General features: G+C 38.0%; 1 protein-coding gene and 1 non-coding gene across 2 annotated transcripts in view; one reads left to right on the top strand and one right to left on the bottom strand.

Moving 5' to 3' along the window:
- Positions 1 to 960: 960 nt before the first annotated feature.
- The window catches only part of SLC35D1 (solute carrier family 35 member D1), a 50,913-nt gene continuing 24,006 nt past the window's right edge, over positions 961 to 27,867 (bottom strand). The window contains exons 9-12 of the mRNA XM_004483680.4: positions 23,816 to 23,883; positions 22,409 to 22,487; positions 18,853 to 18,935; positions 961 to 5,315 (exon numbers count right to left, since the gene is read on the bottom strand). Coding sequence (XP_004483737.1) covers positions 5,207 to 5,315; positions 18,853 to 18,935; positions 22,409 to 22,487; positions 23,816 to 23,883 — 339 coding nt within the window. The 3' untranslated portion in view covers positions 961 to 5,206. The remainder of the gene's footprint in view (positions 5,316 to 18,852; positions 18,936 to 22,408; positions 22,488 to 23,815; positions 23,884 to 27,867) is intronic.
- Positions 22,681 to 22,787, top strand: LOC111761990 (U6 spliceosomal RNA). The gene has a single exon (XR_002795210.1). It is a non-coding gene; the product is annotated as a U6 spliceosomal RNA (small nuclear RNA).

The raw sequence follows: 27,867 nt of genomic DNA, 5'->3' as shown, positions 1-27,867 counted from the left end.
TGCTTTGTGGCCTCAGATTCAATCAGCCACCAGCTCATGGTTGCATGTAAAGGCATGTAGTGACATTTGACAGACATGTAGTAGCAATGTGTTTGGTACTACCAAGTCTATTACAGGCAAACTAGGAGAAACAAAAACAGCATAACATGTAGTTAATAGCAAAGGTCTTGGGTCAGACTGATTAGGGTGTTTTTTTGGTTTTGGTTTTTTTTTTTGATTGGGGTTTAAATGTGAGTTTCTTGACCATATTGGGAAATTTTACATCACTGAGCTTCATCTGTAAACATGAATGTGCCAAGCCTGGTCCCAGTGAGCTCAGTATGGCTCGAGAGGTAGATTAGCAAACAGCAACAAGTCCCAAGTGATGAGAGCCATGAGACAGAAAAATTGGGGATACCTGGTAACTGCTGGACTGCTGTGGGTACACAAAGATACCTGGTCTGTGCTTCCTCTGTTCCTTTCGGCAATATCTCTTCTGTGGCTTCCCCCACAGCACTGTGCTGCAAAGAAGCCAAGCAAGACAAGAAACCAGCAAAGGGCTGAATGAAAAAGAGCACTTATCTTTAACAAATTAGGGGGAAAAAAACGATTCTCAGAGGATTTTAAGAACTGATCAAAATCCATGCCTTAATGTACTTCTCCCTCTGTTGGGTCTGCCTGTATGAAAATGCCTCTTCTTGATGAGCATATTTTTATTTATTTCCTAGCTACTCAAGGAAGCCTGATTATGTACCTGAAATATCCTGAAAGGAGAAAGGTTAGAATTTCTTATAATTTACCACAAGTATGCCAAAGACACTGGATATTTAGTCATATGTGTTATTCATGCAAAGCATTTTTATGACAAACAGTTATTTATTTTGTCTCCTTCAACTAACTGGATGCCATCCTCTTAAATGTGGGCAGACTTGTGGCCCTTGATTGTCTCTGCATGCACTTAGAAAAGAATTTTAATACACATTTTCAGGAAAAAAAGTATTTATTTGACACCTCTATAAAAATATTTAGGCACATAATTTTCATTTTTATGTCACCTGATTTATCTATCTCAATCTCCGATACCTTTTAAAAACACTAAACTGGTCATTTGGTAAATAGAATCTATATTGAAAAGATATTGTGAGAGGTGAACATTTGTAGACAAAATCAAATGATCATCAACATAAGAAAGAAAACATGAGCAAAATAATCTCTAAAAACATTTTTGTTCAACAAGAAATCTAACCAGTAGATTTTTTTAAAAGTATTTTTTAAAAACAAAGCTTAAAAAAAAAACAAACACTGCAGAATATCACCACTAATATTATGATGAAGTGGCATACAAAATTTAAGAATTCAGAGGATGGTTTAGAAAACAAGGATGGTGCAAGAGATTCATATACCGACAGCTGAGATAAGCCTCGAAGCAGAGGCAGTGTGTAGTCAAGTGCATTTAATTCAGAAAAGGGAAGTAGGAATGCCTAGCCTATTCAGGAGCTATCTGAAGGTGACAAATTGGGAAAGTTTTCATTGAATTACCATTTTGAAATGTAATTTCAATTAATTTCCTCTAATACAGAAAAGAGTTTTCCTGTTATGAAATTTACCATCACAATATGAAATGTAACTTCTCTTCCTCTTTAAAAATAGGTGGAATCATCTGTATCATACAATGTACACAATTATAATCAGTAGGGGTATGTGTGTATGTGTGTGTGTGTGTGAGAGAGAGAGAGAGAGAAAGAGAGACTATTATCTAAGCATTCTAGAGGCAATGAAGTACAGGGTCACGTTTTTCAATAAGCATGCACATTGCTCAGGCCTCTAGCATTTAAGGAGCACAAATTAAGAATCTTGTTTTGCCTAGAGTCCTACCATGAAATGATGACTGTAATTAAATTAGCTGAGTGCCTAATATGTACCAGGCATTGTACTGAGTCATACATTATCTCATTTCTTCTGAACACTGAAATCAATTACACTTATCCATAAGGAGAACCAGTATTACATAATTATGGGGAAGCAAGAAAACATGCAGTATAAGCAGGAGAGACCCAGGCTATGCACAGACTTCTAAGAGCAATGTTACATAACTCAGAGCTAAAAGAGTAGAATTACATAAGTCCTCTCAGATTAAAAAACATAGGAGTTTCATCTGATTCCTTTTTCTCAACTAGGGTTCAGGTCACCACCTCTAGCTACATAATTATATACTCTTTGAGGCCAAGAACCATGCCATGTAACCTCAGGCTTCCCAGAGCTTACCATAGTGCCAGATGCTCAGTTCATCTTTGCTCACTGAATAAGGCCACTGGTACTATTCCTAACCCACAAAATGCAACACTCTAATATACTTTCTGTGAAGATCCTGAATCAGTTTTATTGACCAGCGTCTTCCATGGATTCTTGATTCCATAGACGAGCAAATTAAGAATTCAACTTAGACTCTCTTTTTCTCCCAGGAGATAGGCCAAAGAATTTTTACCTTATAAGATATCAAACTTTGAGTAAAATTCAGATATTCTGTGAGGTGCTAGGGTAGGTACCAGGTATAATCTCTAGTGTACTATACTAGGTCTGCACATAATCTAAAACACAGATCCCAAGAATGGCTGGCCAGTCCATTCAATCTCCAATTTCTCCAAGCTGCTGTTGACATTTTGGTGCCAGTTGTAGGTAACTTCCAGGAATCAGGACACAGGGCAAAAATTGGGAGTCGTTGTACGCTTCTGGTCAGCCAGAAGGTTCAGCATAGGCCAGTGGCCCTGAGAGATAGAAGCCTGTCATGTACGTTTAGTGAAGTTGTAACTATACTATACATGATTTTCTCAAATACACCTGGAGAGGTGACAGACATTCAAGATAACCCAACTGCCAAAAAGCAGCTCAATCCCTGGCAGGGCTCTAGCCCAACACCTCAAAACACATCCAAAGGCTTATCATGATGAGAAATTTCACAAAACATTATCTGTAATGATAAACCTCTCTCCATGTGGCTAACAGAAGAAGTAACAGAAGCAATAAAATTAGCTCCCACTATACACTTCTACTGTACCCAGACAAAACCAGGTAGTGGCAGGAACATTCACAGTCAAAATACACATCAACTGAGGTCAGTCCTGAAGGTGGATGAAGGCTCCAAGTAAAGACTGATCTGTCACTCTTCCTGCTAGGTTTGCAAGCCTAGTTATTTCTCTCCAAATTCAGTTAACTATTGCCTCTTTAAAAGAGCTCAAGCTAACTTATCTAGCACCCCATTTCCTCACTCCCTCAGAAGGGAAGGGCAGTTAAAAAAATAGCAGCATGGTTCAGTGGAAATAAACATGTTTTGACTTATTAACAAGTCACCTACTTTCTCTGAGTCTTGTTTTCTCATTGGTAAAATAAAGACAATAACACCCATCTGACATAATATCCTATTCTCCCACTGGAACTTTATCAGTTCAGATGATGTTGGACAAAAAGGAGCCTAGGACCTCTCAATGTCTCAAGGACAACTCAGTGGGAGCTGCCAGGAGACTAATTCTGGGGACACAGCACCACTGGCCAGGCTTTAATAAAGACAAACCAAAGGGAGAGACATGATTATGAAAGTGACCTCAATATAATTCTTTATCAAGTAAAAAATAATCAAAACTCTCTTCCAGGTGCCTTATTGAGACACAAAATACAAAGTGTTTAGATCAACAGAGCCCAGAGGACTCCAAACTCAACAGAAGCTAGTGTGTGTAGCAATTCAAAGATACCCAGTCTTATACACTGACTGCACAAGTAGTGTGAGCAAACAACTCATCCACAGAGTCAATGAATGTCTCTGCGATGAGTCACAGGATTGTGTTTAAGTTAACACACCCACAAGAAGCAATTCAGGCAATGCCTGTTCATAGCTGCTCGCCCAGAACGCAGCATTGGTCTTAGCAAGCTCATAAGTGAACCAAAGGGCTGTGATATAGGTGGGACAGGTAAAGTAAGACTGTCAAAAGGAGAGCAGTATACTCATGCCATATGAGGAGAAAGGAAGATGACGGCCCCAACATGACACTGCCAGAGAAAGACCAATTCAGAAACATCAAACCAGTCTTTTCCCTCAAACCAATAATTCAGAAATGGGGAAGGATCTAGTCACGTTGATTCAAAGAGAGGTAAAAACCCAGAGGAAGGAGATATGGAGATATGGAAGGTGGTTACCTTGCCTGCTTGCAACGCTGAGCTGCACTGGTTTACAAAATGCCATTTTCCATGCATTTGATCTCACTGCATAGCATCTGGACTTGTATTGTTGTGGGGTAGTTAGGACAAGTGCTTCTAACCCCATTTACAGATTTACAGTTTTTACAGATTTACAGTTTCTGAGAGCTGAAATAACTTGCTCATAGTGACAACCTCTTCTGAATTGATTTGCAGAGCTAAGTTCTCCCTCTTCTCTGTCACTATGGGAGGAGTGAGATCTTTCAATCACTCCCAAAAACATCTCTGTATCCCCATCACTTAGCACAATACCTGGAACATATTACTTAATACATTTTAGCTGAATGAATGAATCAAGTAGAAAAATAAAAGAATAAAAGGCCTACTTCTCCCATCCCTTCACTACCTCCATCCTACACAGCAAAGAAGGAACAATGTATTTTCAAGGAATGCATTCTGTTTATCCCATAAGTTCCCAGGAAAGCACATCAAATCTCCATGGATTTTTTTTTAGCATCAAAATGGTCTTCTTTTGCAAATGCAGTAATGATACTCTTATGAAGAAAATGCAATTGTAGGAAATAAAATTCAAAGAAGAGAAGTTTCAGATATTCAGCTGCATTTTTAGCAGAATGAAGACTAAACTGCCTCCAGACACTTGCAGCAACAATTTTAAAAATGAGGCTCCTGTTGGAACACCTTATATATGCAGCTCTCAGGGACACCTGGATATCAAATTATGGAATAAAAATATTTTCAAAACACTGATGTTTTGCCATAGAAGAAAAATAAATTAAAAAGCAGGGTACATTTTCCAGTCTGATATAAATTAATTCAAAGAGCATATTTAAAATAGAGTCAATTATAGGTTTCTCTCAAGATAAAATTTTAAAAAGGCAGCAATCAATCCTCAGATTGTACAAATATAAAGGAATGGTATTTCCTCCATAATCAAGACACCTAAGTATCTACATAAGAAGTGCCAGAGTTCCGAGTTGATCAAAAACTTGAGTCAACTTAAGCTTAAGCAACCCTCTGGTCATACGGCTCCTTTTCCCTTAATGTCCATCTTGTTACTGGCCTCTGACTGTTTGCTCAGCTGCTCTTCAGAGAAAGTGATGTAGGAATACACCAGGCTTCCAGCAATGCTGTAAAAAGAGAAAAAGCCATCAGGGAGGGCGGGAAGGAGGGAGGGAGGAATGGCAAATGCAGGAGAGACTAGTGTGAGTTTGGGGCTATCACCAGCACATAAAATTAAAAGAGATACAGCATTTTCTCCATTAAATTAGCAGAGATACCCTTCCCCTCCCCAACCACGGTATTATCCAGTGTTGCTGATGCTTTGGGGAAATGAAAGTTTGCACATACTAGCAGGAGTGCCAGTTTTATACAACCTTCCTGGAGAACAATTTGGTGAAATCAAAAGCCTTAGCATTTTGCTTCTCCTTTGATCTAACAAATTAGTTCATGGCTGAATTAGGTACATCTTCATGGACTTACCTACAAAGTCATTAGCCCAAAACTTAAAATAGCAAAAAAAATTAGATAGATGGTAAGTGTCTCACAGTGGGGAATTATATTAAACGAAGACAGGCAATGACATCCTAAGTGAAAAAAATCTCAGAAAACATTAAGTATTGTCTAATCCCATTTTATTCAAATGAACATGGATATGTTCATTAATATACACTGTAATAGACAAAAGTCTGGAAGGAACACACCAAAAATATTAATTATAATTATATCTGGATGATGAGATTACTGGAGATTTCTTTTTTTTTTTTTGTATTTTCTGCATTCAAGACAACTAAAGTTGTTTTTAATAAGCATGGAAAACACCTCCATTAGTAAGTAAATGTTTCTCTTTGGTCTGAAGCAAGTTTACAATGGAGAATCTGTCATCTGAGCACTAAGCCTATGACAGTTGTTTGCTGGTACCTGTCACTTGTCCACCACACCACGAGCAGGGTTCACTCTTTTGGGACAATGATTACTTTGTCTATTCTCTTTGGGAACCTCAAACCCACTGGGAATACAGAGCTTCCTGCTCCAATCACTGATCTGTAAGTCAGCCACGGGAGCTCAGAGACCTGACACTTCCAAACTGCCCTGCCCTGCTCTTTCACTGAACCTGCCACCCACTCCTCCAGTCAGCGCACTGCCTGACCTGGGCCCTACTTTCAGACTTTCCTGCCCAAAGTTTGGCCCTCACCTTCTGCCTTACTACTTGACTCAAAAATATGCTGTTTATTTGAAATCAGTTCTGTTTTCCTCTGGGTTTTGGTGTCCCAACCCCAAATCAGCTGCAGCAAGGAGAAAGAGGACTACATACCCCTCTGGTAAGGAAGCAAGACCAGGCACGAGTACTAGCTCCTTAATGCACATGCTTACATATTGCTTCCCATTCTCTGAGACCCCAACTAATGCTATATAAAACCTTCTCCAATCTAATCTCCCCAGATTCTTCCTCTTCCTCATCTGAACCTCACAGCACTTATCACTAACTGAACTGTGACCAATGATTCAATTCTACTACTTGTTAAGCATTTTACATATATCTGCTGTTGCAATATTTCTGTTAGGTATAACATTCCTACAAGATGCCCATATTACAGATGAGAAAACAGAGTTCCAGAGTCATAAAATAATTTTCTAAGGTCACAACACAACCTAATGATGGACTGACCTGCATAATGCCCAGCTCAGTCTGATCTCTCCACTGCAAAAGCTGCTTCCCTCACGGCCCCAGCTCCACTTTGATGTTGCAGTTACTCTGTCTTTATTTAGTCTCCATCAGCCTGTAAATCTCCCAAGACCTTATTCTTTTATCTCTACAGAGTACTTTTTGCTCAGGGCCTTGTACTTTGAAGGGGCTCAATAAATAATTGCCAAACTGAGTATCCTTTATGACCCCATTCAAAGAAAGAGGCCTCATGAACCCAAACCTTGGGCCAGTGGTCATAGAGCTTCATCTTTTCCATCATCTGGTAACTTTTTTCCATTTCATTTTTTGAATTTATTTCTGACTTTTCTGGAAAATTTTCTTGTTTTTCTAGTATATCAAGTAGATGCCTTCCTTGGTAGCTGGGCTGGAATCCAAGGAAATGGCTACTGTGGTCTTCCTGCTGAAACTAAAAATTCTTTGAGGTTCACATGTACATCAACATAATAGTCAATTTTCCTTTGAATCCAACCCTATCTCACTCCAAACAGAATGGAAGAACTGCCCTGTCCTTCCTTATGCTACCCTCCTCTAGCTTCCCCCTCCCTCAACAACCTAAAAATAACAATGCTCTTTCATTCTTCCTCTCAAAACAAACTTTAAGCAGATTTCACTTGGATAGAAATATTAAGGAAATGCAGGATAGAAGACAAGAAAAAATGTTCAATAATGTATTTGACACTTGGTCCTCGTGATGATCTAGCTGGCTACACACCTAGAATAGTTAGTGCAATGAAAAGAAAAAGTCAGATATTGATTAAAATCCTGAATACACTAGCTAACTCTATGATTTGGAAAATTACTTCTCTAAGATTCTGTATTCAAAAATAAGAATCATCTATATAGGCTTGAGGGGAGTAAATGGAATAATATGCATATGAGTTTAACCCTAGGCTTGGCACATAGTGAACAATCAGGAAATATCCATTCCCCTCTCCCTGCTTCCCTGCCAGCTCTGATACTCATAGACCTACATTTTTAACAAAAAGTTGGGTGATCTAAGATTTAATGTGATGAAAGAGGAGGGCAGATGTTCACATAACCAGAGAAAACCCAAAACACAGACTTTATGGGTCTAACCTCTAGAGATTAAAGAGTACAGTCTATTCAGATTTTGAGAAACTTTAACTTGAAGCAACAATAAAAGATTTTTCATATTTACTCCTGACTTGATCATTACCAAATATTTACATTTTCAGATATGGCAATTCTAGAATCACCTATCTTTACCTAAAGAGAACTGAATATTCATCAACAAGCATTCTATGTGTTAAGAAGTGATGAGTTAAAGCTTTGGAAATGAAATATAAATTGCTTCTTAGGGGGAGCTGATGTGCCTCAAGCAGTTGGACACCCACATCCCACATGGGTGATCCCAAGTTTGGTTCCTGGTGCCTCCTAAAGAAGACGAGCAAAGATAGCAAGCAGACACGGCGAGTGGAAACAATGAGCAGAGAGACGAGGAAGCCATCTTGGGGGAGGGAGATAAAATAAAATAAAGTAAAATAAAATAAACTGCTTCCTAACAGCTGTGGGAAGAGGAAAACCTAAAAGGAGGGGGAAAGGAAGATAGAAAAAGCCCAGATGGGAGCTTTACTTCTAAATGATTCTGAATCAGGATCCTCCCCTTATCTTAAGCAAAAACTTCTCATTAATCTACCATCTCCACAAATATTCACATCACTGTCAATGACTTCTGGTACTCTGGAATTGATATTTATACAGTTAACTATCTTAAAATATTGATCTAAAAAGAACTCTTTTAAAAAACAGTGAAAAAGAAAAACAAAACAAAACTCTTAGGACTGGCCAATGAGCTCTTTCTTTTAAGAAGTTAAACATACACATGAAAATAAGGTACAACAATTAGGCATGTCTAGGTATGTATATGTCTTTTTTCTTTTTTAATTTCAAGCAATTCTCTATTTGTCTAATATTCAAGCCATAGCACTATCAACTATTAATCCACAAAGACCTGCTGAGGCAGACACAGCCAGGAGACAAGCTGAAGAAAGAAAAAGACAAAACTATAGTTCCTTGCAGACAGAATACTGGTGGCCTGACCAGAAAGTGCTGAAGAGTACCACTGCATTTATTCTGATCCACTGTTGACCTTCAAAATGAATGCCAACACAACCTACCTCTCTTAAACCTACAGCCACAAACATATTCACCAGCCTAAGATAATTAGATACCTTTTTTACAAATATATACCAACTGCCTTCAAGAGCAACCCTGTGGCCAGGAAACAAGAATCCTAATATCCAGGCTGCTGAATCTCCAGTTTGTCTCTGTCTCACTTTATAACTGATAGGTTTGTTCATGTGTTTAGCCAGGTAGCTCTGCCTCTTAGCTTAGATTCTGCCTTCTTTATGTAAAACACACCTATCTTAGCCCATAGAACTAAGTTCACATAAACCATAATTCTTACCAAATAACTGAAGTTGGATTTCTGGGTACATTTGATCTACTTCATCTTAACTCCCCATAGAACAGCTGCTAGGGAGCCTTTCCCATATTCTTTTTCACAGCCAAATAAAGCAGAGCTGTGTTGTTCCTATAGCTATCACCCTTTAGAGCTTTCCAATCTGCCATTTTCAAAGCTCTGTGATATGGGTTAAGTTATTTAATCTCTCCGAGCCTTAGTTAACTCATCTGTGAAATAGATTATAACACCACCTTTACAGGATTGAAGTGAGGATTTGGCTCAACGGATAGAGCATCCGCCTACCACATGGGAGATCCAGGGTTCAAACCCAGGGCCTCCTGACTCATGTGGTGAGCTGGCCCACGCACAGTGCTGATGCACACAAGGAGTGCCCTGCCATGCAGGGGTGTCCCCCACATAGTGGAGCCCCACACACAAGGAGTGTACCCCGTAAAGAGAGCCACCCAGTGCAAAAAAAGCGCAGCCTGCCCAGGAGTAGTGCGACAGAGAGCTGACGCAGCAAGATGATGCAACAAAAAGAGACACAGATTCCTGGTGCTGTTGACAAGAATACAAGCGGACACAGAAGAACACACACTGAATGGACACAGAAAGCAGACAACTGGGGGGGGGGCAGAAGGGGAGAGAAATTTTTAAAAATCTTTTTTAAAAAAATTATATAATTTAATTACACGACTTAATATTAAGATATATAACAATTATCTAATAGTCATATATATGTTCCACACAATATACATTATTTACATATATTTATATGTAAATATATAAAAGATAATTAAATTATATAATAGGACAAAAGGTAATTTCGAAAGGTTCATTAACACATAGTAGCCATCCCATAGGGGTACAAGTCAAAATGCTAGGGCAGGGAAGTGATCGTGGCTCAACTGATAGAGCATCCGCCTACCATATGGAGGGTCCAGGGTTCGATACCCGGGGCCTCCTGACTCATGGGGTGAGCTGGTCCATGTGCAGTGCTGCTGCGCGCAAGGAGTGCCATGCCACGCAGGGGTGTCCCCCGTGAACGGATGCCCACACACAAGGAGTGTGCCCTGCAAGGGGAGCTGCCCCATGCATAAAAAGCACAGCCCACTCAGGAGTGACACTGCACACACGGAGAGCTGACGCAGCAAGATGATGCAACAAAAAGAGACACAGATTTCCCATGCCACCTGACAAGAATGCAAGCAGACACAGAAGAACACAGAGCAAATGGACACAGAGAGCAGACAATGGGTGGGAGGAAGGGGAGAGAGAATAAAATAAATCTTAAAAAAAAATGCTGGGGCACACGAAGAGTTAATACTGCAAATAGCAGAAAGGGTTTTGGCAGATGTTGCTGCTCCCCATCCTCATGGCTGCACACCTCATTCACTAAAAAATCAAGGAAGAGCCTGAGTATACTTAGGGCTTCCTGGTCTTGGCCACACCATGAGGCCCTCACTGCATTTTAAGTGAAGAAGCCTTGACCTGATCTTTACTATCTGTAGTTTATTACTTCAAAATGTCTTCCTAGCTGGGTACTCATTCTTCAACTGTTATGAGGCATCTGAGCACCTCACACTTGGGCATCAACCTACTTTCCCAATACCACCCTGTAAAATCTCTTCCTCTAGTAATATTGGAATGCACACACCCCATCCCCCCTACCTCCTTCCCACATCTGCATTTCCAGCTCCATGCTTTTGCTCATGCAGTACTGGAATGGAATAGCCATGCTTCTCTTTTCTACGTTTCCAAATCCCACATATTCTTCAAGGTCTAGCCTATTTCCTTTCCTCTGCAAAGTCTTCCCAGCAGCTATCTATATGATTTTAGTTCCTGGAACTAACATAGCCTTTATGACTGCCCACTTGGATGGCTACTTTGTAACACTTGTATGATGATAGCTTTTGAAAGCTCCTTTGGCAGAATGTATTAAAAAAAAAAACATAAAAAGTGCCTAGCCATTGCTGTTGTTAATGCCATACCAATGCTTAATGTTATTATAAAAGGCTATGTGATTCCTATATAAACAAAATCCATTACTATAAAATAATCATTCCATACTTCCCTCTTCCCTTAGACTAATCTTAACAGAGTGGCTAGAGTGATCCTTATGTTAAAACCAAGTAACATCAGGCCACTCATGTTCAAAATCCTCCAACAGCTTCCTCTCTTTCAAAATCATTTTATAATGGCCAATAGGTCCTACCTAATCTGCCTTCCTACCCCGTTACCTCTGCGGCCCCAACTCATTTCACTCATTCTACTCCAGTCTGGTCTCCTTGTTCTTTGAACATGCCAGGCACATTCCTACTCCATGGCCTTTTTACTTACTCTTCCTTCCAGAATTGAATGTGGCTCTTTCCCTCAACTCCTTTACACTTTAGACAAAATGCCACATTCTCAGTAAGTGACCCACCCACACCCCTATTCCAATGTTCCCTCTATCCCCTTTCCCTGCTTTTTCTCCATACTACTTAACATCAGCTAGCAAAGCAAATATTTCACTAATTTATCTTCATTTATTTTCTTTCTCCTTTGGAAAAAGGCATTTAGGGAAGTTGGAGATAGCCAAAGCTTATGTCCTTTGTCCTAACGTCAGGAGAAGCATGGACCCCGAAGACAGTCTACTAATACAGAAAAAGTAGGGAGAACTTTGATCTAGACAGAAAGATGGAATTAGGAGGAGAAGAAGCAGTCTAGAACTAAGAAGCAATACATACTTCTAAGGAAATAGGCAGAGTACTAAAGGAGGAAATAATGGATTCAGGTGGCTGGGCAGAGGCACTAGATCAAAATTTTCAGGAACCAACTCTAAAACTAGGCTCTTGAGCTGAACATGTCACATCCCAGAGACTGCATGCACCCTGGTCTGGCCACTGAGGCTACAGCAAAATGATTCTGTTATACAAAAAGAGACTGGCTTAAGAGTATGAAATTGGTATGATATATAACATTAAGGGTTATGAAAAGAAAGTTTATCCATCTCTTCATCACAGCAGTGTGGTTAAGTATGAAGACTGAAAACAAATCATGGATCAACCACTTACCAGCTGTGAATATGGAGTAAATTTCCTAACCTCTCATGTGAAATGGAATATTCACAGTACCTATCTCAGGGCTGTTGTAAAGATTAAGTATAGAGTACTTAGGACAATGCCTGACACAGAGTAAGCATAAAAAGTGTTCGTTAGTATTATGTTATTAATACTAGTGAATGCCTATTATGGGTCAGGCACTGAAATGTATATAATGACAAATAAGACACATGGTCCCTGCCCTCAAAGAGCTAAAAATCTAGACATGACAATGGATACACATATAACTTACCAGGCTACATTGTATTCATTCAGCCATTTACTGAATGATAATACATCAAGGGGTGATAACTTGGTTCTGGAGTCCAACACACCTGAGTAAAACAACTCCTGCCATTACCTACTAGTCTTTGTGACCTTAGCAGACCGATGAGGGAAGGTACCAAGACCCTCTCGAAGCCTAACGCCTGGTTTACAGAAACAGGCTCAACGCATATCTTCAGAATGTATTCGAAGTATCTAAGCCTTAGCCTCCTCATTTATAAAATAGTGATAAAGAACCTCAAAAAAGTGTTATGAAAAATTAGGCAATTCATTATGGAACAATGAAGGTCTTTTCAACAAAAGTTGCTGAAACGATTGGTTACATATAAATTTCAAACACACACACAAAACCTTGATCCAGACCTCATACCATATACAAACATTAATCCAAAATGGGTCATGTATCTAATTGTAAAACCTAAAAATATAAAACCTCTAGAAGAAAATGTAAGAGAAAATTTTTGTGACTTTGAACTTCTTAGATACAACACCAAAAAACACCCCATATGAAGAAAAAAAAATTAAAAAGATTTCCATGGAAGTTAAAATATTTTATTCCTCAAAAGAGACTGTTAAAGTGAAAAGACAAGCCATAGGCTAAGAAATAACATTTGCAAATGTTATACTTGATAAAAGACTTGCATCTAAAAGGGAAAAAGACTCTCAAACTCAATAATAAGAAAACAACCCAATTTTAAAAATGGGCTAAAGATGTGAATAGCTACTTTACCAAAGAATATATAAATAAGCCCACGAGAAGGTAATCAACCATCAGTAATCACTGGGAAATTAAAACCACAACGAGATACCGCTACAGATTTACTATAATAGCTAAAATTAAAAAACAAACAAAAAACATACCTGGCAATACCAAGGGCTAGCTAGGATGTGGAGCAAATGGAACTGTCATATATTGCTAGTGGTTATACAAAATAGTAGTCACTTTGGAAAATAGTAATTTCTTATAAAAGTACACATTAACTTATCATATAATCCAAGAATTCCACTCCTAGCTACTTACCCAAGTGAAATGAAAATTTATGCTCACACACAAACTTCTAAACCAATGTTTTTGCAGTTAAAACATAATAGCAAAAACTGGAAACAACCAAATGTACATCAACTGGTAAATGGATAAACAAACTGTGATGTATCCATGTAATAGGATACTACTCAACAATAGAAAGGTGCAAATAACTTATACATTCACCAACACAAATGGAATCTCAAATGCTGTATACTAAGTGAAAGAAGTAAAATAAAATTCCATACATATGTATCATTTCTATAACTTCTGGAAACTATTAATATATAGACAAAAAAAAGATCTTTGTCAGGGGCTGAGGGTAGAGGAAGGGTTTAAATCAAAGGGGTTGGGGAGATTTTGAGGGGTGAGTATAACTTGATTGTGGTGGTAGTGGTTACATGACTATATGCATTTATCAAAACTTGCAGAACTGTACACTAAAAAGGGTGAATTTTATTTATTTAAATCACACCTTTTTTTTGGAGAAAAAAAAAAAGGAAGGAAAAAAATAGAAACATAAAAACGAGTTCCACAAATTCTAAGAATGTCATTATCTGGAAAGGTTACATTACTCAAGTCAAAGCCACAGGCCAGAGGCTGGCCTCTGATGGAAGTACAGGGACATGCTCTTCCCCCACCCTTCATTCTGTTCCTTTCCCACCCTCTCTGATGCTTTTTTTTTTTTTTTTTTGGCTTGAGTGAGTGAGCACTAAGGAACTGGCTACTGGAAAAGGCATTTAGGAAAGCTGGAGACAGCCAGATTCTCAAAAGAGCCTCAATGAAAAACAATGCCTCCTGAAATCATAGAACTAAAGCTGGATGGAGCCTGAGAAGCCACCTATGCAAACCTCGTGCTCCCTGTACTTGATCTTATCAGAGAGAGGGCTATTTTAACTTTTCTTAAAACAGCAAAGAAACTAGACAGAATGGAGGGATGCTAAATGTATCTGGATTTAATCATAGAATCCTTTGAGGATATAGTTCAGTTAGTGATCTTTCAAAGCACAGTCTGCTAAGGAGGAGTTGATACCATTTCCAATCAAAGTAAAATCTAATAATCTGTCTCTTTGTTTGGTGTTTATGTAAAAAAAAAAGTATCTACATCCTCTGATTCTGTTTATGTACTAGTGGAAGATAAATCAAAAGAAATGTAAACAATATAAACAAAATTCTCATTTTAAAGAGAAAAGGTGGGAAAAAAGAATTATGACAATATTTTTTTCTTGCCAAAAGCTGAAAAGCACACTATAATAAAAAGACTAGGCAGCGGACTTGGCCCAGTGGTTAGGGCATCCGTCTACCACATGGGAGGTCGCCGGTTCAAACCCCGAGCCTCCTTGACCCTTGTGCAGCTGGCCCATGTGCAGTGCTGATGCACACAAAGAGTGCCCTGCTGTGCAGGGGTGTCCCCCGCATAGGGGAGCCCCACGCGCAAGGAGTGTGCCCCATAAGGAGAGCCGCCCAGTGCGAAAGAAAGTGCAGCCTATCCAGGAATGGTACCACACACACGGAGAGCTGACACAATAAGATGATGCAACCAAAAGAAACAGATTCCCATGCCTCTGACAACAACAGAAGCGGACAAAGAAGATGCAGCAAACAGACACAGAGAACAGACAACTGGGGTGGGGGTGGGGAGGGGAGAGAAATACATAAATAAATAAATCTTAAAAAAAAATAAAATAAAATAAAATAAATAAAAAGACTATTTGACCAGGAGTCACAATACTTGGATTCTAACCCCAAGTCTGCAAATAATTTGAAAGCTTACTGGATGACCAAGCATATCAACTTATTCTCCCTAGCCTTGTAATAAAACAGGGATTAAAAAAATATATATGGGGCATCCAGACACCATAGGCAAGCCACAAGGCCTCATGAAATCAATACTCCATGGATAAGCTCTATCTGGGACAATATGAAAAGCTATTTCCCCAATATAACATGGTAATAATCGTTCACATAAATCCCCTAATCAGGATTCTTCTACTTCTTTTATTTGAACCTATACTTTTCAATTTACCTGTTAATTATATTTCTCAGAGACTTAAAAGCCTTCAGATTGTTCCTATGCCGGTTGAGACCTAAAACCCAGCAGCTATACAGCCAACTCCTTCTCTCCAGTTCTTTGGGCTTACCCTGGACAACTAACGAAACAATGATGATGGGCCAAGCTCATCCCAAAAGCAAGGAGCATCTTCAACTGCAAGCAAAACAATTCCATTCCTCTGCCCCATAATATCTCTGCTTCTTCTCAGCTTGAAGTAGTCAGAGTGGACATAATCCCAAATTCCTCAAAACTGAGGAATGAACAAAAATAAGGGGGTAATATAATTGCTAACTAAAGCAGATTTATTGTTAATGTAGCTATTATTTTGTGTTGAGTAACTTGTAACACTGATATAAAAATAAATTAAATTAAAAAATATATTTGGGATGCAAAATTAATTGTAAAATATGAAAGCAATTATAAATTATTAAGGATACTACAGAAGAACAATACCATGATATCATTATCTACTACTCTTTACAGCAAAATTGTACTGTTTAAAACACATTTTTTAAAATTTATTTTTAATTGTATTTTTTGAAGATACATAGACCACAAAAAATGTTACATTAAAATAAAACACATTAATCAGAACATAATGCACTATCTAACACAAAAAGAAACTCAATTGGAAGAATTTTCAAGATGTTGATTTTGATACGCTATGCTGACCAAGCCATAAGCTAACATTCCAACATACTCAGGTACCTAAAGGTGTTTTAAATAGACTGTTATGTGAAAAAAAGATACCTAGCCTTTCCTAAAAGATATTTCTTTATCTTTTAAGATATTTGAACAACGGAGATCTGAAAATGCAGAGATGCTTTTACTTCATTTTGGTCATTTGATTGTTTCTACGGGCACCAAAAAAAAAAAAAAAAAAATCAAGGCATCTCTGAGTCAGGTCTGTATAATGATGATTCTTTACATCCAGATGTACAGAAATGAATGCAACTCAGGTCACATCTAAAGTCAGAACTGGCTCACCATGTTGCCACTAATACTCTGGCCCTTCCTTACAAGTGTTAATGAAGCAGCCAGATATTTACTAAGCATAGGTGTCAAGCATTAAACTAGGTACTTTATATTCATTATATATTGAATTCTAGCAACACTAAAGGGAGAGGTATATTCATTTCAACACATAAGAAACCTGAAGCTCAGAAAGAATAAACGACTTATCCAAAGTCACACAGATGGCAAGTATCAGAACTGTAACTCCAAACAAGGTTTGAGACGCAACTCATTTTTCTTCTACAATATATATTTCTCAGGTATACATAGCTTCCCACCCTCCCACCAACCCTTATCCATACAAATAACAAATAATTTTTCCTTTAAAAGACAGACAATAGTAAAAAATAAATGTTAGGGAGGGGCCAAAAATGAATTATTAACCTATTGATAATATTAGTAACTGATTCTCATGGTGCCAAGTAAGGAAGTTAGAGTAGATATTATCATTTGTTTATATTTGAATAAATGAAAGTTCAGAGATGTTATACAATTCAGTACAAATTAAAGAGATGATACTATCATAATATAGAGCCATATCATTTCCAAAGTGAATTTTTGCCAATCCTCACAGAATTCATTGAGCAAATATTTATTGCGCAACCACCAAAACCCATATAGGAGCTTGGGAAACATCAGTGAACACAATAAGCAGAGATCCCTCATGGAGCTCATAGTCTAGCAATGGGAAACAGAAAAATAAGCAATAAACATATAAATGAGAAAATTACATAGGATATTTAGAAAATAAGTACTGTGGAAAAGAGAAACAGAAAAGCAAGGTTAAGAAGGCTTCAGAATATCAGAAAAGGGAGAATAGGTTGCAATTTTAAATATGGTGGTCTAGGTAGACACTTCCTTGAGAAGGTAATAATTGAGTGAAAATTTATAGGTATAAAGGAGTTAGCTGTGCAAGTTTCTGGCACTACAGAGTTCCAGGTGGAGGAAATATCCAGACCAAAGACTAATAAGAGGGCAAGTCCATTAGTCTGGAGGAACTGCAAGGAGATCTATGTGGCTTAGGTGAAGTGCAAAAGAGAGAAGCTGGACACGAAGATGGAGAGGTATAGAGGGGATAAATCTTGTAGGGCCTTATACGGACTTTGGGAGACATGGGGTTCTTTAAAAAGAGGACTGACATCTTCTAACTTATTTCGTAAAAAGAATACATTGTCTATTCTGTTGAGAATTGACTATGGGGTACATGAGTTAAAGTAGGGATACAAATGTAGGGCAATAATTTAGGCAAGAGACTTTGGTGGTTTAGATGATGCTGGAAACAATGCAGATGGTGAAAACAGGTCCTTTTCTGAATATATTCTGAAGGTACAGGGAACAGAATTTGCTGACACACTGGATATTGGTTTTGAGATAGAAGAGTCAAGGATGACTCTAAGTTTTAATTAAGTAGCTAGAAGGATACAGTCTTCATCAACTGAGATGATAGAAAATGCGAATGGAGCAGATTTTGGAAGAAATAAAAAGCATTCAGTTTTAGACATATTGAGTTTTAGACATTCTACTGGAAATGTCGAGTGGACAGATGGATATACACATCTGAGTTCAGGACAGAGACACACACCAAATAGAAATTTGAGAGTTTTTAAGTTATAAATGGTATTTAAAACCACAGGAATCAAAATTCTAGAACTAAAAAATATTGTTCATACAATACAATTCATTTCCTTCATTGATGAAAATAAATAGGGTCTAAAGAAATGAAGTGGTATGCCCAAGGTCAGACACACACAAAGCAATTGTAAAGGAGCTGGTATTCTTCTTTAGCTCTGAATCTTGAGAACATTGCACTGCTATTTAACATAATAAATAAAGGACTGTGTTTTGAAGGCAAATAAAGGAAGTTCAATTTCCAGGAAAGACCCCCCCAAATACTGTGCACAGAATATGAAACAAGTTTTCCCCCTTCCTTAAAAAGCATTACATAGAGACATTACCTAGCACATACTAGCCACTCCATAAATGTTTAATAAATGAACAAACAAACCTTACTGTGACATTATCTATGTACCCAAACACTGCTTGTTAAAGTAGCTGCATTTTTATATTTTTATTTACCTGATATTTAAACCAATGAAGTTTGTCCACGTGAAAATATAATCTCCACCAAAGACCATTCCAATATAAGTTATTAATATATTCTGGAAAAAAAAAAACCATTATGTAAGTTTAACTGAGCTTTCTAAATAAACACAAAAAGTCATCCACACTGAGTGACCCAAGTACCTATACTTAGAACACACAAAAAAAATAAACAGACGATATCAACAAAGAAATACTAATCCTAAAGTAAGTGTAGTATGAGCAAAAACACTAACAAGAAAGCTTATAAAATTAGCCTCTTTCCATACTACTTCTCTAGGAGGTAAATGTGGTTCCATTAATAATGAAGAATACTAACAAGCTTATCAAACTTTCTCTGCCCCATGATGTGAGCTGCAATAAATCTAAACAGAGAAACCATGCTGCTAGTAGGGCTAGAAAATACAAAGGCACATTCAGCAATCTTAGAAAAGAGTGCTTTGCCCTCATATTGACTCCTGAGGGAAGGAGTGAAGACTGCCTACATGCAACCATCTTTCCCTCTCCTTTTAAAGAGGAAAAAGATGATGGTGGGGACTTTACCAGCATAAAACTGCTTTTAAAGGAATCTTCCTTGGTATTATTCTAAAATATATGGGAAGTTACCTGAAATTATTATACCTAAAGTCACGTCTCTGACTTGCTTAACATTTTCTGTTTATCTGGCACCTTTTAACTATCTTTAGGCCACAAAAGTGAAAAAAAAGAAAATTTTCCAAAGTTTAAAATATTACTCAGTTCCTCCCCAACCTCCCATTTTCACATTCATAAATCACTGCCTCCCTCTCTGCTATTACAATTTCCATAAATGGTAAACATCACAAACATTTTTTACCTGGGATTTCCTAGATTAGGTTTATGAGACAGAAAGTAAAGTGCTGAAGTATTTTTAAAAGGCCAAAACAAACTTCAAAAAAATTTTTTATAAAGGAGTATCCTTCAAGAGATGATTCAAGATTAGGTCAGCCTCTTCTAGGTCTAAGGACAGAGAGCGTATCTTAGAGCAGACCTCCTTATAATTAGAAGGGAGGAAAATGAAATATTATATAACAATAAATAAGGCCAGTAGGCAACTTGGTAAAGTGTGTAACAGGACTTCTGGTATCTTCTATCAAGAGAAAAGCTGCCCCTCCTTCTGTGAATAGCAGAGATCCAGGGAGAAGGTAGATCAATTTGCATAAACTGCCCAGGGAGTTTCTGAGAGGAAAGGACAGAAACCCAAACCCTACTGCGCTCAGCAGAACTAGCAAAATTTTTCCTGTGATCAGTATTCTCCAAGTTTCTTCATATAAAATAAACACTTGCTTTTAATTGGGAAAAAAAAAAAGTTAGAAAAAGTGTAGGTGTATGTTAAAGGTATCCTAACCAAGTTTTGCTATCAAGAAAGAACACCAATTCCCCCAGGGCAGAACTTATCAGGAAGCACAGAAGTCTATGCTGGTCTCTCAAAACAAAGACTGCAATTTTCAAACTTTACCTGAAAATCATATGGAAATCTTATTAAAAACGAAGATTTCCAGACTCTGCTCCAGAAAGTCTGATTCAGTATATATGGGAATGGACCTAATAATCTCTATTTTTAACTAGTTATCTTAAGTGGTTTTCCCACCACACAAGGAAAACTGAATGCTAACCAAAGATTTGTGGGGTTGGGATTCTCCAGCACAGAAGAAAGCTTAAAGCCCTTTAGGGGATCAACAGTTGAGCTTAAAGGATTATGAATGGGAGGTTAATATGAGAAGTTCCACTGTAGGCTGTGAGAATCTGAATCAGCAAGGGCATAAATTGCTTCCTATCTGGCTAAAGGCAGAAGGCATGTGTGGCAGCTTGAGCTTATTTTATGAATCCCAAAAAGAGGAAGATTAAGTTTGCAAACCATTCCCCTGGGTGTGGTATCCTTTGATTGCATTAAATTCTGTTGAGGGGCCTTTGATTTGATTCAACTACACGTCAGTAAACACGATTTGGGTTGAGTCACCATTCCCTTACTGGGTCTGATATAAACTGGACTCATACGGACAGAGAGACACAGGAAGAGAGAGCGCTGTCATTTTTGATCCTGCCAGGTGACAGAAAGGAGAAGGCTCAAACAGCTGAGGCCCTGGGGAGAGACTTCTGGTATTTTGCATCAGCACTCCCTTGGCAACTAATACAGCATCTCTCAATAGTGATACCATGTGGCAGTGAGAAGTGATAGGTTTTTTCCCTCCCTCTTAGAGTTTAGAAGAAAAACAAATACCTTTGAGTAAGTCTCTGTGGTTCTTGGACTACTGTGGGGAGGAGGATATGTTAAAAGAAAGGTACTGGACTTTATATTAATGAGAGCATGACTACTAGCAGGCATAGCTGATAATGATAAAGCAAGGACACTAACAAATTCTAAGAAACTAGTTTCATTATTAAAAATTAAACCCAGGCTTGCCTGGACCATCCTTTTCCTGTAGCCATCACTTTGTTTTGAAGCATTCACTTTGCAAAACCAAAACACAGCTGAGAGCTAATTGAGGGGCTAAATCTGTTTCAGCCAGCCCAGTCCCTTGAATGTACATGAAATGTCTCTACCTTTCTGGGCATTTTACAGAATTGGCTTGTTATAGTTTTTTAGAATTCTATTCACACCAAACACTCCAATCCCATTATTTGAAGCGACAGGACTTCTGTAGCTTTAACTCAAATTCAGGTTCCAAAATGAGCACCATTCCTCTAGGTTGCTGAAGGAAATATAGCAGAACAGTAAAAGCTTTACCGCTGTACCTTCAGCCCTACTACTGACTATTTCAGAAGGGAAGTCACAAGGTAATTGCACCCCTTTTTCAAAAATCATCAGGGACCTACATCCTCTGTCTTACCTTTTTTAGAAAGCAAGCCTATTTCACTAATTGATTTGGAATTTAGGCATGCTGTGGCTTCTAAGATCTTAAAGCACTAGAATCACTAAGTCAGCTAAAAAGAGGTCTCAGGCTTTAAGCTACTAACATCAGCTTAAAACTGACTTGGTTCTCCTGGCTGAAGACAAATGAGCCTGCCTCAAATAAAATGAATCAAGAGGAAATGACATCACTGGGAATGTCAGACATAGCCTTTAAAAAGGGCAATTTAAGGTTTGGCTCAGGCATAGGAAAGCTCTCTCTATGAGCTTCTGGCAGATATTCTTTCTCTACAAAACAGAACTTGGTGAGGCTGAGAACAGAACATATCACATTTGGGGGTTCAAGAAACAGGCCTACGACTACTGAGCTATTCACAGGGCCTGTGGAAAACAGGCCTCTCAATCTTCTTCTATTCTAAGATAACAAATCCGCCTTTCCCCCACACTCCTCAGAGGTAAGTTGCCAAAAAGCAGAAATTGTGCCTTACCTCACTTCCTAAAGATTGTCTCAGACACTATCACCACAATGTGTCAAGCTAACAAGACACCAGGTGAGGAAATAAGGATTACGGGGCATAAGGTCATAAACAGGCTCTTATTTTAGAGAAACAATTTTCAAATAAACCAAACAACAAAGAATTAACAGTATTTTTTTTAACTCACCTTAATACAACCAACTATTGTAGTTGTAAGAGCAGAATTATATTGAGTGCAGAGTACCGTGGCGTACATCAAGATAAACCTGCAATGAAGGAGGAGGTATCTTTTAAGATTCAGTCACTTATTTCATAATAATGTCTAACCAAGAGAAACAACCAGTATTGGCCACTGCTGGCAAATTTTAGTCACTGACCAACTATGAGCTAGTCCCACCTTACTGCTGTTTGTTCTACAGCTTCAGAAACTAGTCAGAGAATTTTTTTTTTTAAATTAGAGTGCTCACTTCTGCAGCATATATACTAAAATTGGAACAATACGGAGAAGATTAGCATGGCCTCTGTGCAAGGATGACATGCAAATTCATGAAGTATTCCATATTTTTATATGAAAGTTTAAAAAAATCTCCACTGTTTGCCGTAGAAGAGTACTTTTTAAATAAAGCTTTCTATGGCAAAAAAAATTTAAAAATTAAAATTAAAAATTAAAGAGAAACACATGAACATTTCCTACCAGATGGTTCTCTCCAGCTACCCTCAGCAAAACTCAAACAACCATTCATAGTCATGAATACTCTTTAGACCCCAGTTCAGGTATGAACCTGCCATGAGACATTATGATTTCTGTGACAGGGTGAAGGCAAGAGAGAGCTTTAAGGATAGAAGAAAATCAAACTGTTTTAAGAGAGGATACAGGTTCACTTGATAACAAAGCGACAGCAGATAGAATTTCCTAATACAAAGTGAGGCTTCTGAGCCTGAATCAATACCAAGGCACCATGACAAGTATACTATATGCCTAGCCTATGCCAGATCCAGTCACAGATATCAACTGAATTGACTGGTTGTGGGAAAAATGCATTAAAGAAAGTCATATGGAGATGAGAAGAGGCATATTTGCAGATACCCTCTTATTGTACTAAGAGGAAGACATCATGGTAGAGAGGAATCAGTCTTGCAATCAAATGGTGCCACAGCCACCTAACTGCAAACTCAGACAAATTTATTTAAGTTCTAAGCCTGCTGCATTATATGTAAGGGAGCAACAATATCTGTGAAGTGGTCAACATAGACCTAAAGCAAAATAATGCATGTTGAAATATAATGGCGCTTATCACATAGTAGATTATCGGTAATAATAGTTTGTTTTTCCTCCTTCCTTTGGAACATGACTCTGAGATTAGTTCAATAGCCCTGAGGACATATTCCAAAAGGGCTGTGAAACTACCTGAATCTGGAGGCTTACTTATCCTAACTTGATATTCTCAGGAGATCTGAACAGGATATTGAGAAGTGAAGGACTCTAGAACAAATACCCTGGCAATTGACGTGGGGGAAGGACAAATGTCTAAGCAAATTTCTCTAACCTATTTCTCCAGGAAAACTATCTGACTACAAGGCAGTATAGGCTTACCCCATCACACAGGAAAGGGTGAACTGCAGAAGAAAGAGGGTATCAGCCCAGCCTTCAAAATCCATTGCCTATAATACACAAGAAAACACCCAGTTTTAGAGTAGGCCCTCAAAAGCAGGTGCTCCATTCATTAATCAAAACCCTTCTATGCGCCAGCGTCCACCACACAACTTCATGCACTGCCCAGCATGGCTTGAAGGACAGTGATATCCAAAGAATTTCATATAAATGGAGTTGAATGAAGAACCAGTTTCAGAAGGCTTTTTCCTTCCCTAAACAAATGTTTAAGGAAGATTTTGTATTTCTGTTGGTGCAAAGAAACTTATTTGCTTGATAGCACAAGCCACATCTGGGTAATCTCAGCAGTTCTCCCAAATGGCTGTTAATGTGCTAGTATTAAAGACTTTCGTAAACATTAAAACGTATTTCCTCCTTTTAACATATGAAAGGCTCAGGTATAGCCTTAGTTACACAAATTCAGCTGAGACCTGTTTGAAGATGGGAAGAATTACTATTTAAAGCAGTTGATTTTAAAAGTAAGCTGTTTGTTTTTTAAGCCAAAAGGAAAGGAATGAAAAAGTGTGTAATGATCATCTCATCAGATAAGGAAATTTTAGAAACATTCCACCTTTTTATCTCAATGCCAACCATCGGGCTTCAACTCTTGCCCCTTCCACAGCTCATGGTTGCAGTGTCCTTGTGGTTTCTAAAACATGACACGCAGCTTCATATTCCCATGCCCTTGCCTGGAATGCCCTTCCCCTCAGCACTTGTCTGACTTCTGTTTACCATTGAAAATAAAACTTAAGGAGTTACTTTGTGGGCCTTCCCAGATCAAGTCCTCCTTTCCTTGTGCTTTGTGCCTCAGCAGTAGCTATCTCTAGGGTATCTCAACTATAAGTACTTCTTTATTATGTCTACAGATTATGAGTTCTCTGATGGGAGGACCCAGCTCACAATTATCTAACCATACTCCTAGCATAGCACTTGACAGACAGTTGGGATTCTGTTTGTTTATGGCTTTTTCTTTATTGAGGCAAAGTTTACAAAAAATAAAATTCACCAATTTGAAGTGTACAATTCAATAAGTCTTACCATTGATATAAAGGCAGTGGCCACTAGAGGTTCTGAGGGGAGGGAGAGGGAGGAAGAGGTATAATATGGGGGTATTTTTGAGACATTGGAATTGTCCTGCATGACACAGACCAATATACATTGTTACCTAGAAAATTGTTCAGGGCAGAGTGTAAACTATAATGTAAACTATAGTTCACAGTTAGTAGCAATGCTTCAATATGTGTTCATCAATTGGAACAAATGAACCACACTAAACAAAGATATTGTTAATGTGGGAAAGTAGGGGAGGGGGAGGGGGTGGAGGTAGGGCATATGGGAATCCCCTGTATCTTTTATGTAACATTTATGTAATCTAAAGCTTCTTTCAAAATATAATAATTTAAAAATTAAAAAAAAAAATAAGTCTTGAAAAAAAAAAACAGCCATGTGAGAGTTTTTCCACCATCCCATAAAGTTCCCTCCTGCCCCTCCGCTATCAATCCTCCTCCCTACTTCCAGACCCTGGCAACTATTTTTGGTTACTATAGTTTAGCCTGTTCAAGAATCTTATATAAATGGAATCGTACAGATTGTTGTGTCTCGCTTCTTTCACACAGCATAATAATGCTTTTGAGAGTCCTCCACAGCACTGCACGTATTCATTTACTTTTACTGCTGATTTAGTGTTTCATCTCATGATGAATTTTGTTTATCTAGTCACCAGACAATGGACATTTGAGTTTTCACTTTTTGTTATTATGAGCAAAGTTGCAATGCACCTTTGAGTACTAGTCTTTCTGGGGACATGTTTTTATTTCTCTTGGGTAAATACCTAGAAAACACGATTGTTGATTGGGATGGTAAGTGCATCTTTAACTTAATAAGAAACTGCCAAAGTAGCTATATCATTTTGTATTCCCACCAGCAATGTAAGAGTTCCCACTGCTCCACATTCTCACTAACATTTGGAATTGTTTTGAGTCATCCTAGTGATTTTAATAAGCATTTCCCTGATGACTAATGAGGTTAAACATCTTTTAATGTATTTATTTCCCGTTAAGTGTTTCTTCTTTGAACTGTCTGTCCAAATCTTTTCCCAAATTTTCATTCAAGTTGTTTATCTTCTTATGATTGAGGTTTGTCTTTTTTTTTTAAGATTATTTATTTCATTCCCTCTACCCCTTGTTTGTGCTCAGTATGGTCTCTGTTCATTGCGTGCTCTTCCTCTTTTTTTTCGAAGGCACCAGGAACCCAGGACCTCCCATATGGTAGGCAAGCACCCAATGGCTTGAGCCACCTTTGCTCCCACTTGCTGTGTCTCTGTTTCCTCACTGTGTCTCTTCATTGTGCCATTGCATTGTGTCATCTTGTTGCACCAGCCTGTCACATCAGCTCGCTGTCTTGCTTGTCTTCTTTAGGAGACACCAGGAACTGAACCCAGGTCCTCCCATGTAGTAGGTGAGTGTCCAACTGCTTGAGCCACATCCTCTTCCCATGACCGAGTTTTAAGAGCTCTTTTTATATTGTGGGTACAAATCCTTAATCAGATGTATATTATACAAATAATTTCTTCCAATCTGTGATCTGCCTTTTCATTTTCCTAATGGGATCTTTTGAAAAGCAAAAATTTTTAATATTCCTATTGTCCAACCTATAATTCTTTTTATGGTTTTTCCATAAAATCCTGTGCCTAGCCCTAAGCCACAAAGATTTTTCCTGTTTTCTTCTAGGAATTTTCTAGTTTTAGCTCTTACACTTAGGTCTATTTTCCTTTACAATTTTTTTTTTAAGATTTATTTATATTCCCCCCACACTCGCTGTTTGTGCTTGCTGTCTGCTGTGTCTGTTAGCTGTGTGCTTTCTATGTCTGCTCATCTTTCTTTTTTCCTAAGGAGGCATGAGGAACCGACCTCCCACATGGGAGGGAGGATCCCAACGGTTGAGCCACCTCCATTCCTTGCTTGTTGTGTCTCTTGTTGTGTTTCCTCATTGTATCATCATGTTGTGTCAGCTTGCCGCATCAGCCAGCACCAGGAACCAAACCTGGGACCATCCATGTGGTAGGCAGGTGCCCAACTGCTTAAGCCACATTCGCTTTCCTTTCCAATTTAATTTTTTTGTGAATTTTATGAGGTTAAGGGTCAGGGTTCACTTTTTGTATATGAATGTCAACTTATTCAGGACCATTTTTGGTGAGATTATCCTTTTGTCATTGGTTTATCTTTCACGCTCAAAAAAATGATCACATATATAGACTATTTCTATTTCTGGATTCTCAGTTCTAGTCCACTGATCTCTATGTCTACCATTAAACTAATACCTATTTGCCCTTATTGCTGTAATCTTATACAAAGTCTTGAAATCAGGTAAGATAAATCTTACAACATTGTTCTTTTTGAAAATTGACTTGAAAATTTGATTTGACTATTTTACAATTCCACATAATTTTAAAATCAGCTTGCTGATTTCTACAAAAACTTTGCTATGATTTTGATTGGGATTATTTTGAATCTACAGCACAATTTTGAGAAAACTGACAATTTAACAATATCATAAACACAAAATCTCCATTTATTTAGGTCTTCTTTATTCTCAGTATTGTTTTGTAGTTTTCAGTGTATCGGTTTTACACATATTTTTTAAATTTATCCCAAAGTATTTGATAATTTTGAAGCTACTGTAAATTATCATGTTTTTCTAAATAAAGACATTTTTATTTCTTCCTCTCTGCTCCATATGAATTTTAATTTTTTATTCTTACCTTATTGCACTGATGAGGTTCTCCAGTATAATGTTGAATAGAACATTATATGAGAGCAAACATCCTAGCCTTGGTTCTGAATCCTAGTGGAAAAGCATTCAGTCTTTTCAACATTTAAGCATGTTAGCAGATTTTTTGGTAGATGCTCTTTATTAAGGTTGAAGAAGTTCTCTGCTATTTCTAGATGGCTGACAATTTTAAACTTATAAATTGTTTTGAATTTTGTCAAATACTT

This window comes from Dasypus novemcinctus, chromosome 9 (genome assembly GCF_030445035.2).
Source record: "Dasypus novemcinctus isolate mDasNov1 chromosome 9, mDasNov1.1.hap2, whole genome shotgun sequence".
NCBI classification, from domain to species: domain Eukaryota; kingdom Metazoa; phylum Chordata; class Mammalia; order Cingulata; family Dasypodidae; genus Dasypus; species Dasypus novemcinctus.
Note: the sequence above shows the minus strand (reverse complement) of the source record. Positions and strands in the feature narration are given on the sequence as shown.